The sequence below is a fragment of the Podarcis bocagei genome, assembly GCF_964188305.1.
Source record: "Podarcis bocagei genome assembly, contig: HAP1_SCAFFOLD_44, whole genome shotgun sequence".
NCBI lineage: Eukaryota > Metazoa > Chordata > Lepidosauria > Squamata > Lacertidae > Podarcis > Podarcis bocagei.
In genome coordinates, this window is record NW_027670336.1 from 590,282 (window position 1) to 609,439 (window position 19,158).

Here is a 19,158-nt window from a genome sequence, read left to right on the forward strand (position 1 = left end):
TGTTTCAAGAGGTGGCAGAAGGATATTTCGAAATCTGTCTGGCAGGGCAAAAAACCCAGAATAAAATTTAAAATATTAACTGATGCAAAGGAAAGAGGGGGATTTGCCCTGCCGGACTTAAGACTGTACTATGAATCAGCAGCGTTTTGCTGGATGAAAGAGTGGATGCTCCTCGAGAATACAGATATCTTGGACTTAGAAGGTTTTAACAATGTATTTGGTTGGCATGCATACTTATGGTATGATAAGGTTAAAGTGCATAGGGCCTTTAAAAATCACATTGTCAGAAAAGCATTATACAATGTTTGGATTAGATATAAAGACTTGATGGAAAATAAGACCCCTAGATGGTTATCGCCTATGGAAGCTAAAGCTTTGAAGAAACTTAATATGGAAGCCGAATGGCCAAAGTATTGGGAAATTTTGGAACAAGAGGGAGATAAATTGAAGCTACAGAGCTTTGAGAAATTGAAAACCAAAGTACGAGATTGGCTCCATTATTATCAAATAATGGAGGTTTATAAACAAGACAGGAAAGTTGGCTTCCAGGTGGAGAAATCAAAATTAGAAACTGAACTGTTAGAACCCAATACTAAGAATTTGTCAAGAATGTATAACTTGTTGCTGAAATGGAATACACAAGATGAAACAGTTAAATCAGCTATGATTAAGTGGGCACAGGACATTGGTCATAATATTATGTTTGCGGACTGGGAATGGTTATGGACCACCGGTATAAAATTTACGGCATGTAATGCCTTAAAGGAAAATATTATGAAAATGATCTACAGGTGGTACATGACCCCAGTCAAGCTAGCAAAAATTTATCATTTGCCCGACAGTAAGTGTTGGAAGTGTAAAGAAATTGAAGGTACTTTCTATCACCTTTGGTGGACGTGCCCGAAGATTAAGGTTTTCTGGGAGATGATATATAATGAAATGAAAAAGGTACTTAAATGTACCTTCCCCAAGAAACCAGAGGCCTTTCTCTTGGGCATTGTCGGCCAATTGGTGCCAAAGAAAGACACAACTTTTTTATGTATGCTATGACAGCAGCAAGAATACTCATCGCAAAGTATTGGAAGACACAAGATCTACCCACCCTGGAAGAATGGCAGATGAAGGTGATGGACTATATGACATTGGCCGAAATGACTGGCAGAATCCGTGATCAGGAGAAAGAGACGGCAGAAGATTGGAAGAAATTTAAAATATATCTTAAGGAATATTATAAAATTGATGAATGCTAAAATGTTGAGGTTTTTAGAAAGAAAAGGAGATTACAGCGACAAAAGGTTAAGTTAAAGAAAAGATTAGGGAACACATTTGATAAAATTAAGTTTAAGATTTGCTGAAATAATTTTTGAAATTGAGATGTAGAAAGGGGAGGTTTGGGGGAGTCCGAGAAGTGAGGTTTATGAAAAGAAGGATATGAAATTATACATGTTTTGTTTGTCTTTTTATTTGTTTGTATTGTTCATAAAAATTCTGTAAAATTAATAAAAAATGATTAAAAAAAAAAAGAAAAAAAGAAAAAGAAAAGAAAAAGGTGCTTTCAAGATAATCCTATTCCACTGCCGTAAGGGCCTGGGAATAGCCCAGACATTAACCCAATCAGAAATCTATGGAGCCGACTAAAGAAAATTCTTTGTTAGAAGCAATCCAGCAATAAAGCCCAATTAACAGAGGCAATAATTCAATCTTGGTTTCACATTCTTACAGGGGCAGAACTAAAAACTTGATTCACTTCATGGGAAGATGTTGTAAGGCCGTAATTAAAGCTAAAGGTTACCAATGGTTACCAAAAGTTTCACGTTTTTTTCTTTGTGACTACTGTTCCAATAAATACTCCTTCATAAAAGTCATTACATTACATTGTTCATTAAATTACCTTTCCATTGATATATAATTTTATGGTATTACTCCACACAAAAGTGGTGTTATGAGACGTCAAACCTCAGAAATACACTTTTCACAAAAGGTTTCCACAATATTGACCACCAGTATAAGTTGCTCATTTTAAAGTTAATGTTCTTTTTATATGGCACCAGAATATTATTATTCATGTTTCATGTTTATATACCGTATTTTTCGCCCCATAGAATGCACCGCCCCATAGGATGCACCTAATTTTTTTTGGGGGGGGGGGAAGAAAGAAAAAAAAATTCCCCTCCCCAGGCATGGGGCAGGCGCGGGGGAAGCCCGAGCTTCCCCCAGAACAGCCTGCTATCTACAAGCCTAGGGAGCTGCACGGTCTCCCCAGGCTTGCTCTTCAGCGCGCACCAGGCTTCGGAATGCAGGCAGCTCTCCATAGGACGCACACACATTTCCCCTTCATTTTTGGAGGGGGAAAATGGCGTCCTATAGGGCGAAAAATGCGGTATGTGTTGGAAGCCGCCCAGAGTGGCTGGGGCAATCCAGTCAGATGGGCAGGGTAGAAATAAAAATGTCAGCTTTGTTTAGGAGCTGACAGAAGCTGGAATGTATGAAAGCAGGCAAAGAGAGATAAGGAGACTGGAATGTGAGCCGGAATGTGAGAGGGAGGAGGGGCAGCCGAGTGGCAGAGCTTCAGAGAACAGAGAGCAGGCAGCAGATAGCAAAGATCCACAAAATACCAATCTTAGCTCAGAGACAGAAGGGGAGAGGCCAGGAATAGCTAGCCCAAAAACTCGAAGGCGCAGAAAGGTCAGTGAGAGGAGGGGGAAAGAGCGGAAGCGAAAGGGTTTTTCCCCCTGTTGGAAGAAGAGGAAGGGGCGGAGTTTAGACTTGGCAACTGCAAACTTGAAGTCAGACACGGAGTGAAAGAGCTCCGGAGTGATTTATGTGTTTGAACAATAAACCCGAGATAATTACTGCCAGTGTCTCGCTTCTGTGGGAGAGCCAAGCCATTACAAAAATTTATTATTACTACTACAGTGGTACCTGTTCTGGAAAAAAATAAGTTTGTAAACCGAGGTACCACTGTATCACCCTCATCCTCATCACTGCTGCTGCTACCTGAGATTCAATAAGCCTAGCTCTTCTCTGGGATGGATTTTGTTTGGCCCAGTCGATTCTGGCTGTTAATTATTTCAGATTTATTGCTGAAACAACAAACTTGGACGGAGCTCCTCTACTCATCGTCCTCCCCACAAGATGGAGTTGCCCAGACTGAGCTCCTCCCCCTTCCCCAGCACAGAAGCCCCCACCTTCTCTTCCCGTATCTTTAGAGCGTCTCAACCACTTTTCAGATCCTACGAGATTTGGCAGAGAATGCTTCCTGCATTCCAGCGTATGACTCACTCCTGTGGCTCTCACACAGCTGTCTGTCACTGTCTCTGTTTTTCTTCTCCCCTTTGTTCAGAGCTCAGATTACAGTTGATCTCCCCCTCCTCTCTGCCTTCCGCTGCTAACTCTCCTCTCCCTAGGCCTGCTTCTTCTCTGGCTGGCAGCACCTGAGCTTCGCTGCCAGTCGTCTCTTTGGTCAACCCAAGACTGACAGGAGCAATAACAAAAACCGGAAGCTACTTAGCTTTCCTAACAATTCTGAAGCTGACATTGAAGATGGCCTGGGAAGTTCAGACCAGCCCAATCCTGGTAGAAAAAGGAATAATTTCAGGGAGGTTGTTCAAAGGAAAAACTGGGGGTGGGGGTGTTAGGTTCCCAGGTGTTATAGGGAGCGCTGTTGAGCTTTGTAAAAATAGATGAGATTGGTCCCATAGAGGTATTTTTTGAATTTCCAGGCAGATATGACGATCCCACAGGGAGCCTTACCAAGAGAGGCCACGATCCCACGATTCTCCTCCATGACGTCCTTATGCAGAGCTCTCTGGTCAGGATCCAGCAACGCCCACTCCTCGTCCGTGAAACGAACAGCAACATCTTCAAAGCACACTGGACCCTAAATAAAAAAGGGATATGTCCCCCTCTGAGACAGCAGAAATTTGATCTGCTACACAATTCTGTTGTTTCCTTCCTATACATTGCGATGTTGTTTCAATAGGATTGCTTTGCTGCACATTTTAAATATGGATGCTTATTTTAAGTTTTAATAATGGGTATTTGTCTTTCAGCAATAAGTGGTACTCCACATTCTGTTTTTCAAGTCACTCTGGCTACGCAAGCATTCCAGTTTCCCCAATGGAAGGATTGACTTTTCCCTCTCCTCCTGAGCTGTTCTGGGGAGTTCCCTCCCAATGCCCTAGAGCCAAATTCAAGGGATTCATGGAGGCATGGAGAGGGGGACAAATGGGGGGCAGGTCCCATTTTGCAGCCGATGGGGCTCGTTAGGTGAATCCAGGCCACTATTTGTTCTGATTTGTTCACTACGTAGAAACCGATTTTAGCATTCAATGATCAATCTAGAAATATAATAAGCCTGTTTTGGATGGCCATCTGTCTTGGATGATCTAGCAGAGATTTCTGCAAAAAACGGGGTCTCCTGGCTCTGAGAGACAAGCAGGGAGGGTGGCTTCTGGCAAAAGGAGAGGGAGCCACATGTGGCTCCTCCTCCTCCTGACTCACCTCTGCCTCCCGACCTTCCTCTCCCACGTGCCTCCTTCCTCTTCTGCCTCTGATTCTGCACTGCATTATGGCACAGAGTCTTCCAGCTCACTAAGCCCTGATAGCCTTTCAGGTTCTGACACCTCCTCTTCCCAGCCTTCTCCCTTTCCCCCCTCTAACCACCCATCCTTCTTCTACCTCCACTTCTTGGGCTCTCAGCCATCTTCCCTTCCTGGTTCCCCAGCTGCTTCCTCCCACCATTCCTCTGTCCCCAACCAGTGCATGACATTGCTCCATCCCTTCACCTCTGTCCCCACAAGGCAGCTTCCCCTGACCTGATCTGGTTCCACAGCCGCTGCTTCCCTTCTGTCCCCATGAAAAGACAGATCAGGAGGTCTTGCCGGCATCATTCTGTCACCTGCAAGAGACAAAAGGTGATCAGGATGCCAGGAGTGTCTGCTTCTCTCACAGGTGAAACAGGGCATCTCTTACTACAGATGGGCCTTTGAGAAAGCCTTACCTACTGAGAGCATTTGGACGTTTGTGCCCATTTCATATGTTTGTTGTGCAGAAATACATCTCCCCTCCTCTGGACCCTTGTTCCCAACTGTCTCCCCCCAAAAGAAGATGGAAAGAACCCTCAGATGAGTTGGAAAACCAACAGAATGAGACCAAATGGAGAAAACCACCTTCCTTCTTACCTAGTGGCCTCTCTCTGGTGTCCAACGGAGGCCTCTCTGCCTCAAAGGAATCCAGGTCCATTTCTGCAAAGAGATCCTTTCCCTGAAAAAGAAACACGGATTAAAAACACAGAAAGGTGAGAAATATTAGAAAGAGAATGGCAAAAAGTTGAAGGGTGTGAGATCTCATTCTCATTCAGCCCAGGTCTTTCCATGGTTTTAAGGTCTGAACAAAGACATTGGATTCTTATCTCACTATACATGACTAAACCATTTCTCACCTTCTCACCCCTTGCCTTTTCCTGTAAGACCTATTACAGTTGTTAAGAGTCGTCAACAGGCTCTCTCAGCTATCTGCCTATCTCCCATTCCCACCACCCTTCTGAGTAACACCCCTCCCCACCTTCTCACTATATAGAAGGATCTGGCAACTTCTGTTTCAGTGTATCTGAAGAAGTGTGCATGCACACGAAAGCTCATACCAAGAACTAACTTAGTTGGTCTTTAAGGTGCTACTGGAAGGATTTTTTTTTTATTTTGACTATGGCAGACCAACACGGCTACCTATCTACTTTCCGGCTTCAGCCACTGATGGTCAAGGTGGCAAGGTCGACTGCAAGCCTCTCGGGGTCCTTTGGCCTCCTGGCAGCAGAACTGCCTCAACTGCTGGCTCTGCACCTCTGAGCGGAGGGTGTCCTCCTCACCCAGGATCTTCTGCACTGGGTTTTCCCAGAATCCCCCACTGCTCCCAGTTTGGCTGGCATGGCCTCTTCCTGCTTCGGGGCCAGCTGAGTCTCACTCATCAATCTGTGCTCTCAGCAAGCCTCTGAAAGATCGGAAGGAACCCTTTGGTCTTCTGCCAATTTCTGCCCTTCTAAATGAGAAGCTGTAGCAAATCCTACAAAGCAAATACATTGTTCTGTTACAGAATTTGTGTGTGGGGAGGGGGAATGGTTCCCTGAGCAAGCATGGATGAGTCTTGCTGGGAACCAGGGCTGGACTTCAGCGCATCCCAGTCCGTGAGGTATCTTTTTGAGAAGAAAGAGCAGGAAGAGGAGAAGAAATAAGTCTCTAGCCTTCTAGCAATGCAAAATGTGGAGGCAACTGAAGGGATTTTTGGGAGATTAATCACCCTGGTTTCTGCTGCCTCCCAGTCAATGCATGAAGTCAGAACCGACTGACAAGGATGCTTGGCTCTAGTGGGGGTCCTCACCCGGGGGTCCTCAGGAGTTGCTCCCCCCCCCCCACTCTCCTGCTTCTGTCTCCTTTTCTTGTACTTGGACTCTCTGCCACTCTCCTGGGGTGGGGTCCCCTTTGCTCTGAGGGCCAGGTATGTATCTGACCAACCCCCTGAGAGCCAAGTGGGCAAAGCCAAAGACATCTCCTTTGAAATTTAGGTGGGTAATTTTTTATTTTAATATTATTATTCCTATTCCTATTATTATTCTGTTAGATAGCTTAACACACACACAGCCATTGATGCCAAGGTCCCTGGAGGCTCGGTGAATAGCAGCGCCCATTTCCGGCTGCTTTGCCAGCGACAATCCCTTTGGGACAGAGAGGATGTGGTCCTGGGATGCCATGCTCTGGGTGCGAGGGGATTGCTGCAGTGGCCTCCGTGGGGAGCTTCCCTGGGAGACGACAGGGAAACTGGTTTGCAATGCAGCAGCCAGAATATGACCTGGGATCCCTCTCTTTTTTCCTGGCCTTCCTCTTCCACCTTTCCTTCCTTCCTCCCCGTTGTTCTTGGGGGGGGGCGGGGGCTAGTCCACCTCCTCCTCCAAACCATTTGCACATGTTTCCTCTGTCGTGCAATGAGGCTGAGCGATGTCACACAGAGTTAAAGTCCCAGGGACTCCTTTGTTTAAAGAAGGGAGATATTTTCTGAAGGGGGGGGGCGGAGGGCCAAGTGAGTTTGGGATCCTCTGATCTGCAGGAAGGAGAGCGTGGCAGACCTGGCCCCTCCCGGATCAGGCCCCCCAGGCATCCTCCCCTGCTGCAGCCCTGGGACCCCCCCCCCCGTCTCCCCACTGCACCCTCTGGGGGGGGGAGAGAGAGGAGACTCACCAGATCCCAGGAGGGGACAGCGAGGCAGCCCTTGCAGGAGAGACCCCAAAGCAAGGGAAGGAGGACTGGGGAGGGAGGGGCCTTGGCTCTGGAGGACCTGGCCCCCCTTGCTTCCTGGCCTCTCTAGGAAGGCAGCTCACTTCCCTTTAACCCTTGCCAAGCCGAGTCCCTCCAGCTCAGCCCTCTCTCGCTTGGCAGAACCTCAGATTTCTATTATTTTTTATGCATTTATGGGGGCAATGCCCAGATATCCTCTTGGGGGTGACACAAGCTATTGCAAATCAAGCTATTACAAATCAGGCCGTTGCTAAATGGAAATTAAGCCCTCTCTTCCTTTAGGGTGAGGCTCTGAGCATCTCCCTCCCTTGGCCAGAAACCAGAAGAAGAGCTTGCAGGGAAAAGGGCTTTGCAGGAGGCAAGGAAGCTCCTCCTAGAATTCAGGAGTGGAGAGATAGGAGGGGATCCCAGGGTCATCTAGTCCAACCCCCAGCAATGCAGGAATCTCAGCTAAAGCATCCATGGCAGATGGCCGTCCGATCTCTGCTTAGAAACCTCCAAGGAAGGAGAGTCCACCACCTCCCAAGGGAGACCTTTCCCCTGCCCAACTGCTCTTAGATGTCCCTCAAGGTCCTGAGTTCTAGCCCTGCTGAAACAATCGCACTGGCTGCCAAAAGAGGAACCAAGCGAAGTTCAAAAGAAATAAATCCTATTCTCATCATAAATGAGTAATACGTTTTTATGCATGCTTTTTATGCTAATATACAAAAGTATATTATATCCCTTTCCAGAAATGCTTAATTGCTAATTCAATGGACTGAAAATGGATTGTTGTTATTTTTATGTTTAGGGAAGCTTTTAATATTTGATGGACTATTGTATTATAATATTTTGTTGGAGGCCGCCCAGAGTGGCTGGGGAAACCCAGCCAGATGGGTGGGGTATAAATATATTATTATTATTATTATTATTATTATTATTATTATTATTATTATTATTATTATTATTATTAAAATTGATCAGGTGAGTTTTCTCCTTTCGAAAGAGGCAGGTGGAATCTCCATGGTTGCTAATAGCATAAAATTGAAAGGCTAGTGAGATATGGGGAGCCCTAGAGCATCTGCTTGGCATGCAGAATGTCCCAGTAAGTGTACACCAGGGGTCCTCAAACTATGTCCCGTGGGCCAAATCCAGCCTTCCAGGGTCCTGAATCTGGCCTGCACGGCCATTTCAGAACCTGCCAACTGTCCGAGGCTGAAAGCATCTTGCCGCCCGCTCAGTCAGTCCCCGTGACGTAAACGCCACAGGCGTGGTGGCGGCTCTACCAATGAAAGGCCAGAGAGTTTCACCCGGGGACGGGGAAGTGTTGTCTTCTGGCTTGAAGAGCGAAGCTTGAGGTTGGCAGAGGAAGGCAGACTTGGATCAATTCGGTTTCTTTACGTTTACTTTGAAGGTGGGAGAAGGAAGTATAGTCCTATTTCGATGAGTAGCGCAGCGGTCTTTCTACTCCTGTGATTTACATGCTCTGAAAGTTGGGATCTATTTTGATATTTAAATTTTAAAAGGGTGGAATGGAACTGGATATTGACCATCTCCTTAGCATGGGGAGCCGCGTTCCGGTTGAAGGAGGCCAGGATTTGCCCCCAAGGCCTGGGATGTCCTTCCTCCCCTGCAGTAGAACTTGGAATCCAGGAGAAAACTCTTGGAATAGCCTTGCCAGGTGCTGAGGGACGGACTCACCTGTCCACATGTCCTTCTCTTTGCAGATGTGCTGCAAACTGTGTTAAAATGTCACATCAAGCTTTATTTACAGCGGAAAATAACAAAGAAACATGGCGTGAGCTGTCTTCCACAGCCGTCTCCTCCTCGGTCAGAGTAAAAGAAAACAAAGGATGAAAGCGATTTACAGACTGACTTCCATTCTTACGCAGACAGTACAGAAGGTGTAAACATGGATATCATGTTACACTAGCAATGGGAGAATGAAATACTGACAGTTTGGCCCCCAGTTTGGTCCAAGACCAAAGCTGGCATCCCTCATGGCCCAGGAGTGCCAGGGACTCCGTGGTGGGGGCAGTGGGGGCCGCTTTGGCCCAGACTGGCCCCTGACTCCGAGACGCTCTTTGTGCCTGTGTTCCTAATAGATAACTAAGTGTGAAGAGCATGTCATGCTCTTTAGCAACAGCCCTCCTGGAAATAAGGAAATGCAACCCCCATTGCTGGTTGACTCAAAAAAGCAACAAGGGAATCTGCTCTGCTGTCCCATGAGGTCTGTGGGGCCCTTAACTGAATTAAAGAAATTTTAACATAATCAAACTTTCAAATTACATTTTACAATTTCAATTAACACCCCCCCCCTCCGTGTCTTCCCCCAACTTCCCTTACTGGTTTATAACACCTCTGTTTCTTTTGCTTATAAATTTGTATTCCTTATATATTAAAATTAAGTGTTCTTTCGCTGGTATTTCATCGCCTTTCCATCTTTGAGCTAGTAAAATTCTGGCCGCTGTTGTCGCATACATGAATAGATTTTTCTTATGTTTTGGTAAATCCTGCCGTAAAAAACCTAATAAAAACGCTTCTGGTCTTTTAACAAAGGTTATCTTAAACCTTTTTTTCCATTTCATTATAGATCATCTCCCAATAGGTGGAGCCAGGTGGGTCCAGGTCCAGGTGATAGGGGGTTGCCATGGTGACAAGGACCACAGACTTGCAGGCGGCCATTTTGGGTTAGTAGTGGGGCGAGTGGAGGAGAGAGCAGTTGGTGGCAGTTGACGGAGGACAAGGCGAGGCAAACAGTGGATTCTTATTTTCTCAGTTTCTTATTTCATTTATTACTTGTTTTTCTCTTCTTGAAGATGTGCCACAGGCTTTCTTCATCCAGCAATGGTGAGTATTGGAGGAAACAAGAGTAGGGAGAGGATCCCTCAGACCTTCCTCCCGCTGCCAGGGCTCTTTGCCCCCCAATCTGCACTCTCAGCAGTGAGGAACTGACAGCCTGACTTTTGCTGCAGCCAGAGCAAGATCTCTTGCTCCAGGTGATGCAGAGCTGCCAGGCAGCTGCCCTAAGAGGCCTCCATGCCCTTCAGGTGTCCAAGCACCGGATAGCAGAGGCCGTTCTGGGGAGGGACCCCCGTGGGGAGGTGGGGGAGGGAGGGGCTTTGGGGAAGGGATTGTCCGTCTGGCGGAGAGAAGGACCCTACTGGCCTAGGTTCATGTATCCTGTTTGAAAGGGGAATCATTGTTGGGACTTCTTGTGAAATTCTGGGTCAGGAGTGCGGTTCCTACAATGGAGGCATGTGCAACACTACTACACTGTGGAACTATAGCAGGCTCCAATTTGGACTTTATGAACATATGTGGAACAGAAACTAGCAGACATTTGGTCCTTATGAATGAACGGATTTATTGCACTTTATGTGTTGTTTATGTGCAAAATAAACATTTGATATTGTGATAAGAATATATAGAAGAGTATTGTTTATGTGAATCCACAGCCGATTACGTCTTGTGTTTGTCGAATGTATTTCATGTAACACAAGGTTTGATGCTGTTTTGCAAATTCCTAGAATGGAGGCATGTGCAACAGGTCAATCGCGATCTACTGGTCGATCCACAACTCTGGTCACTGCTCCCTGAGAAAAACTCAACAACTCTGGGCAAAGACAATGGGTAGATGACTGGCAGGTTTTTTATTACTGGGAGTAGATCTCAGCATCTTGGAAGTTAGATGTCCCTGCTGTAATACATAGGTAAAGGTAAAGGGACTCCTGACCATTAGGTCCAGTCGTGGCCGACTCTGGGGTTGCGGCGCTCATCTCACTTTATTGGCCGAGGGAGCCGGCATACAGCTTCCAGGTCATGTGGCCAGCATGACTACGCCGCTTCTGGCGAACCAGAGCAGCGCACAGAAACAGAAGGCGAAGGTGTAGATTTAAGAGACCAAATTCCCAAGGGCATAAAACCTCTTCAGTCAGTTTAAAATCCAATTTCCCAGTTTGATGTCCTAAGACATATATCTCATTCACCCCACATTTTACCAGCTTCCTCACATAAATCTCACAGAGGACTTTGACAAAAGCCTCACTGAAATCAAGATGCACAATTTCCACAGAAAGTCCCCTGATCAAGAAAGTTTGTAACTCTATAAAAAAAAAGAGAGATTTCTCTGACTTGACTTGTTTTTGAGAAAGCCATGCTTTCATCCTGTATGTTGTAAAATCTTCAGATGAAGGGCGAATAAATTTTTAAAATAATAAATGAGGATATTGACATGTGCAAAGGAAGGAGATTTATGTATTTATTTAATTTGTAAACCAACCAACCCAGTGTTGCCGACTTGAATAAAATATTGGTAGGTGGCCAATGCCTAGAATGGCAATGCCTAGAATGGCAGTAACTTTTTTAAAAAGTAATATTTTGAGCCCGTAGTTCAATTTCCCAGCAGCTCCCCTTGCCCTGGAGAACACTTCTAACATTCCATCTCCTCTACCTGTGGCATTGTTCAGAAAGCACCTAGAAGCTCCCAAGAGGTTGAAGTGCCGATCAAACTTCTGTTTTGCACTCTATTAATTCCAATTAGCAGTACTGGGGGTGGTTCACATTCTGGGGCAGTGCTTTTGTCCAGCAGAGGGTGTCACAGGGCCAGCCTACTTTCCCTTTAAAGCAAACTTGGGTCTCCAGCTGTTTTTGGACTACAACTCCCATCACCCCTAGCTAGCAGGACCAATGGGGAGGGATGATAGGAACTGTAGTCCGGGAGCTGCTGGGGACCCTAGTTTGGGAAACCTTGCTTTAAAGCAACTTTTGCACTTCACCCGCAAAGATGGGACCTGTCTACGTTTGTATTTTCTTGTACTTTGTTTTCTTCATGACCTTTGTGCATTTATTTATTTTTTAAGAGGGCAGATTGAAAGAGAATTTTTATGGCAAGTTGCGGAAGAATAAAAGGTTGTGTTTGGAAAAAAAACACAAAAAACCTGGGGGGTGGCCTCCTCAAATATTTTATTGGGGGGTGAAGAGTTGGCACTTATTCCCTACACCCACAGGTCTCAGGATGGTTACAACATAAAAACACAAAACATCACATGTTAAAAGAGCATTAGATGTCTTTTTTTTAAAAAAAAAATAATGTTCTTACGTTACATCGGTAAACATGATCATGTTACATCACAAGGCTTATTTTACTATAATTTTCAACATGTATACAAAGTTTATATGCTAAAAGAAAACAAGCTCTTTCCACATTCCACACACGGATAGGGTTTCTCCCCTTTATGAATCCTTTGATGTGAAGTGAGAGAGGAGCTCTGACTGAAGCTCTTTCCACATTTCACACACTGATAGGGTTTCTCCCCTGTATGAATTCTTTGATGGGAAGTGAGATTGTTGCTGTGACTGAAGCTCTTTCCACATTCCACACACAGATAGGGTTTCTCCCCTGTATGAATCCTTTGATGGAAGCTGAGAGAGGAGCTATCAGTGAAGCTCTTTCCACATTTCACACGCTGATAGGGTTTCTCTGATGGGAAGTTTTGTTTCTGCACATGACTTTGGCAAACCACTCTAAGCTGAAGCATTCCTTCCTACCCTAGAATGGTCAGTTCACATTGAGTTCATGAAACATCGTACCCTGACCTGTTCTTATTGCATGGTTGACCACATCTACGGAATACAATAGTTATGCTCTGTTAAGTTTTGCTATATCAATCACTAGTAATAGTTTATATGCTCCTTTAAGTTCTGCTATATCAATCACTAGTTATAGTTTAATAAGGAGGTTTTCATGCCTGTCCAATTCTGTGTTCCCTTTCCCAACCTTTAATCTATTGATGATTAATGTCTATATGCAACCCTTGTATTGTATTTGTGTTAACCAATCAGCAACAAGCACATATGTGGCAATGCTGTAATATTCAATAAAAGGGACTCCCCGAGACATGCTCGGTAGATGCCTCCCATATGACACTTGCCATTCATTTGTCGTTTATTTCAACCCAACATTTCTCCCCTGTATGAATTCTTTTATGGGAGGTGAGGGAAGAGCTATCAGTGAAGCTCTTTCCACATTCCACACACTGATAGGGTTTCTCCCCTGTATGAATTCTTTGATGGGAAGTGAGATTGTTGCTGTGACTGAAGCTCTTTCCACATTCCACACACTGATAGGGTTTTCCTCCTGTATGAATTCTTTGATGGGAAGTGAGATTGTTGCTGTGATTGAAGCTCTTTCCACATTCCACACACTGATAGGGTTTCTCCCCTGTATGAATTCTTTGATGGGAAGTGAGATTGTTGCTGTGACTGAAGTTCTTTCCACATTCCACACACTGATAAGGTTTCTCCCCTGTATGAATTCTTTGATGGGAACTGAGAGAGGAGTTCTGACTGAAGCTCTTTCCACATTCCACACACTGATAGGGTTTCTCCCCTGTATGAATTCTTTGATGGGAAGTGAGATGGTTGATGTGACTGAAGCTCTTTCCACATTCAAAACAATGATAGGGTTTCTCCCCTGAATGAATTCGTTGATGGGAAGTGAGAGAGGAGCTATTAGTGAAGCTCTTTCCACATTCCACACACTGATAGGGTTTCTCCCCTGTATGAATTCTTTGATGGGAACTGAGAGAGGAGTTCTGACTGAAGCTCTTTCCACATTCCACACACTGATAAGGTTTCTCCCCTGTATGAATTTTTTGATGGGAACTGAGAGAGGAGTTCTGACTGAAGCTCTTTCCACATTCCACACACTGATAGGGTTTCTCCCCTGTATGAATTCTTTGATGGGAAGTGAGATTCTGTCTCTGACTGAAGCTCTTTCCACATTCAAAGCAATGATAGGGTTTCTCCCCTGAATGAATTCTTTGATGGGAAGTGAGAGAGGAGCTCTGGCTGAAGCTCTTTCCACATTCCACACACTGATAGGGTTTCTCCCTTGTATGTATCCTTTGATGAGAGGTGAGAGAGGAACCCTGACTGAAGCTCTTTCCGCATTCCACACACTGATAGGGTTTCTCCCCTGTATGAATTCTATGATGAGAAGTGAGAGGAACCCAAAATCCAAAACCCCCCAAAAAAGTTTTAAAAGCTTAACTTACCAAATGGCTGCAAAAGAAGTTTTGGAAAAGCTTCAAAAATCACCAAAGTCTTTAAAAACCTCAAAAAAGGCTACTATGTACACTGCGTTCTATGAGTTGCTCCTCGAAGTCAAGTCACAACTGTATTAACGGCGTTAAGAAAAAGGAAACAAACTTGCAAGACGTTTTCGTCTTGCGAAGAAAGCCCATAGGGAAATTCGTCTTGCGAAGCAGCTCAAAAAACGGAAAACCCTTTTGTCTAGCGAGTTTTCCGTCTTGCGAGGCATTCGTCTTGTGGGGCACCACTGTAAAATAAGCCTGTTTTGGATGGCCATCTGTCTTGGATGATTTAGCAGAGATTCCTGCATTGCAGGGGGTCTCCTGGCTCTGAGAGACAAGCAGGGAGGGGGGCTTCTAGCAAAAGGAGAGGGATCCACCGGTGGCTCTTCCTTATCCTGACTCACCTCTGCCTCCCGACCTTCCTCTCCCACTCGCCTCCTTCCTCTTCTGCCTCTGATTCTGCACTGCATTCTGCCACAGAGTCTCCCAACTCACAAAGCCCTGTAACCCCTTCAGCTTCTGACACCTCCTCTTCCCAGGCTTCTCCCTCTTCTCCCTCTGACCGCTCATCCTTCTTCTACCTCCACTCTTTCGGCTCTGAGCCGTCTTCCCTTCCTGGTTCCCCGGCTGCTTCCTCCCACCATTCCTCTGTCCCCAACCAGTCCATGACATTGCCCCATCCCTCGGCCTCTGTCCCCACAAGGCAGCTTCCCCTGACCTGATCTGGTTCCACAGCCGCTGCTTTCCTTCTGCCCCCATGAAAAGACGGATCAGGAAGTCTTGCCAGCATCATTCTGTCACCTGCAAGAGAAAAAAGGTGATCAGGATGCCAGGAGTGCCTGCTTCTCTCACAGGGGAAACAGGGCATCTCTTACTACAGATGGGCCTTTGAGAAAGCCTTACCTGCTGAGAGCATTTGGACGTTTGTGCTCATTTCATATGTTAGTTGTGCAGAAATACATCTTCCCTCCTCTGGACCCTTCTTCCCAACTGTCTCCCCCCAAAACAAGATGAAAAGAACCCCCAGATGAGTTGGAAAACCAACGGAATGAGACCAAACAGGGCAAAAACCACCTTTCTCTTACCCAGTGGCCTCTCTCTGGTGTCCAACGGAGGCCTCTCTGCCTCACAGGAATCCAGGTCCATTTCTGCAAAGAGATCCTTTCCCTGAAAAAGAAACACGGATTAAAAACACAGAAAGGTGAGAAATATTAGAAAGAGAATGGCAAAAAGTTGAAGGCTGTGAGATCTCATTCCATGGATGCTTTCCCAGAAAACAGATCATTGTGGGATGTTCTTTGTCCTGTTTGGAGCCCCTTTGGAGTATCCAGAGGAAAGTCTCTCTCACCTGCTTTCTCTCCTCTGCCTGATTCAGGAGGAAACTTTCTGTTTGTCATAATGAAAAGCTCTAGGAATTTCTATAAAGCAAATACATTGTTCTGTTACAGAATTTGTAGAACAGGGGGGGAATATGGTTCCCTGAGCAAGAATGGATGAGTCTTGCTGGGAACCAGGACAGGATTGCACCGCATCCCAGACCGTGAGCTATCTTTTTGAAAATAAAGAGGAGGAAGAGGAGGAGAAATACGTCTCTAGCCTTCTAGCAATGCAAAATGTGGAGGCAACTGGAGGGATTTCTGGGAGATTAATCAACCTGGTTTCTGCTGCCTTCCAGTCAATACATGAAGTCAGAACCAACTGACAAGAGAATCGTTTGTATCTTGTGAAAAATGGATGCTTGGCTCTAGTGGGGGTTCTCACCCGGGGGTCCTCAGGAGTTCCTCCCCCACCCCCACTCCCCTGCTTCTGTCTCCTTTTCTTGCACTTGGACTCTCTGACGCTCTCCAGACAGACTCCTGGGGTGGGGTCCCTTTTTCTTTGCTCTGAGGGCCAGGTATGTATCTGATCAACCCCCTGAGGGCCGTGGGCAGGGCCAAAGACATCTCCCTTGATATTTAGCTGGGTAATTTATTACTATTGTTACTATTATTATTATTATTCTGCTAGATAACTTAACACACACACAGCCATTCATGCCAAGGTCCCTGGAGGCTCGCTGAGTAGCAGCGCCCATTTCCGGCTGCTTTGCCATCAACAATCCCTTTGGGACAGAGAGGACGTGGTCCTGGGATGCCCTGCTCTGGGTGCGAGGGGATTGCTGCAGTGGCCTCCCTGGGGAGCTGCCCTGGGAGACACTGGGAAACTGGTCTGCAATGCAGCAGCCAGACTATGGCCTGGGATCCCTCTCTTTGTTCCTGGCCTTTCTCTCCCACCTTTCCTTCCTTCCTTCCTCCACGTGGGGTTTTCTTTTGGGGGGGAGGGGCTAGTCCACCTCCTCGTCCAGCTTTGGAAAACCATTTGCGCATGTTTCCTCTGTCGTGCAATGAGGCTGAGCGATGTCACACAGAGTTAAAGTCCCAGGGACTCCTTTGTTTAAAGAAGGGAGATCTTTTTCAGAAAGGGGGGGCGGAGGGCCAAGTGAGTTTGGGATCCTCTGATCTCCAGGAAGGAGAGCGTGGCAGACCTGGCCCCTCCCGGATCAGGCCCCCCAGGCATCCTCCCCTGCTGCAGCCCTGGGACCCCCCCCCCCGTCTCCCCACTGCACCCTCTGGGGGGGGGGGAGAGGAGACTCACCAGATCCCAGGAGGGGACAGCGAGGCAGCCCTTGCAGGAGAGACCCCAAAGCAAGGGAAGGACTGGGGAGGGAGGGGCCTTGGCTCTGGAGGACCTGGCCCCCCCTTGCTTCCTGGCCTCTCTAGGAAGGCAGCTCAGTTCCCTTTAACCCTTGCCAAGCCGAGTCCCTCCAGCTCAGCCCTCTCTCGCTTGGCAGAACCTCAGATTTCTATTATTTTTTATGGATTTAGGGGGGCATCTGCCCCCCTGGCTACGCCAATGCCCAGATATCCTTTTGGAGCGCGAGGCTCTTGGCTGGACTCTGAGCATCTCCCTCCCTTGGCCAGAAACCAGAGGAAGAGCTTGCAGAGAAAAGGGCTTTGCAGGAGGCAAGGAAGCTCCTCCTGGAATTCAGGAGTGGAGAGAGAGGAGGGGACCCCAGGGTCATCTAGTCCAACCCCCAGCAATGCAGGAATCTCAGCTAAAGCATCCATGGCAGATGGCCGTCCGATCTCTGCTGAGAAACCTCCAAGGAAGGAGAGTCCCCCACCTCCCAAGGGAGACCTTTCCCCTGCCCAACTGCTCTTAGATGTCCCTCAACGCAGCGGGTCCTGAGTTCTAGCCCTGCTGAAACAATCGCACTGGCTGCCAAGGAGGAACCCAGTGAAGTTCAAAATAAATAAATCCTACTCTCATCATAAATGTGTAATACTTTCCTATGCATGCTTTTTATACTAATATACAAAAGTATGCCATTCCCTTTTCCAGAAATGCTTAATTGCTAATTCAAAGGACTGAAAATGGATGGTTGTTGTTATTATGTTTAGAGAAGCTTTTAATATTTGATGGAGTATTGTATTTTAATATTTTGTTGGAAGTCGCCCAGAGTGGTTTGGGATCCCAGCCAGATGGGCGGGGTATAAATATTATTATTATTAATAATAATAATAATATTGATCAGGTGAGTGTTCTCGTTTCGAAATAGCGTTTTCGAAATAGCTAATAGCGTAAGGTTGCTAATAGCGTTTCGTTAGCGTGGGGAGCCACATTCTGGTAGAAGGAGGCCAGGATTTGCTCCCAAGGCCCCTGTAGTAGGACTTGGAATCCAGGAGAAACCTCTTGGAATAGCCTTGCCAGGTGTTCAGGGATGGACTCACCTGTCCCCATGTCCTTCTCTTTGCAGATGTGCTGCAAACTGTGTTAAAATGTCACATCAAGCTTTATTTACAGTGGGGAAAAACAAAGAAACATGGCGTGAGCTGTCTTCCACAACCATCTCCTCCTCGGTCAGAATAAAAGAGAACAAAGGACGGAAGTGATTTACAGACTGACTTCTATTCTTACACTGATAGTGCAGAAGGTGTAAACCTGGATATCATGTTACACTAGCAATGGGAGAATGAAATACTGACAGTTTGGCCCCCAATCTGGTCCAAGACCAAAATCTGCAACCCTCATGGTCCAGGAGTGCCAGGGACTCCGTGGTGGGGGCAGTGGGGGCTGCTTTCGCCCAGAAAGGCCCCTGACTCCAAGACGCTCTTTCCTCCCGCAGGACCTCCAATGTTACGCCCTCTGGGAAAGTGGGGAGGAACAGAAACCAGCAGCCAACAGCATCCCTTCTCTGCTGGCCTTTGCCCGAAGGTTCCCCCATCTCAGAGCAAGTAGCTCTCCCCCATGGATTCAGTCCTTTCATCACTTCCATCTCCCCAAGAGGCTCCCAAGGCTACTCATCCTCTGCAGTTGAGAACAGACCTGACTGAAAAGAACGGCTTCCTCTTCTGGTGACACCAGAGAATTCTAGAAGACATTCACCCTTTCCATAACATTATGGATGCACGATTCCCACAGACAAGTTTCTTGGAAAGACAAGGGCCTTCGCTGGCCAGAGAGTGTCCTCCTCAGCATCCCCAACGAAGGAGCTGGGTTGCAAGAGCTGCAGCTAATGGGGGGGGGCTGTCCTCCCCCCTCCCGTCTCACCTGGCTGCTAGGTAGGAAAGCAAGACCCAGAGAGAGTTGTGGGAAACCCCGAAACCAGCTTGCTCTGTGCCGGGGCCAAAGCTGCGACTAATAGAGAAGCAAGATGGGTGTTGATGCTGTGAGCCCCTCCGTCCTACACTCAGGTTGTGTATACGAGTAAATAAAACTAGATATCGTAAAGACGCCACAGTCTCTGCTGACTTTCG

At 46.6% G+C, this 19,158-nt stretch overlaps 1 protein-coding gene across 8 annotated transcripts in view; it reads right to left on the reverse strand.

Annotated features, from left to right (window-relative positions):
* LOC308579474 (uncharacterized protein) overlaps positions 1-19,158 on the reverse strand; it is an 80,855-nt gene that overhangs the window by 22,776 nt on the left and 38,921 nt on the right. Inside the window, exons 1-5 of one of the 8 annotated variants that reach the window (XM_081214017.1) lie at positions 16,997-17,867; positions 15,711-15,780; positions 15,448-15,529; positions 4,818-4,900; positions 3,754-3,880 (exon numbers count right to left, since the gene is read on the reverse strand). In XM_081214017.1, coding sequence (XP_081070143.1) covers positions 3,754-3,880; positions 4,818-4,900; positions 15,448-15,508 — 271 coding nt within the window. In that variant the 5' untranslated portion in view covers positions 15,509-15,529; positions 15,711-15,780; positions 16,997-17,867. Of the gene's footprint in view, positions 1-3,753; positions 3,881-4,817; positions 4,901-5,002; positions 5,111-5,183; positions 5,266-15,080; positions 15,164-15,447; positions 15,530-15,710; positions 15,781-16,996; positions 17,868-19,158 lie in introns of those variants that run through there. The other 7 variants (XM_081214018.1, XM_081214014.1, XM_081214016.1 and 4 more) reach the window with 7 other exon arrangements.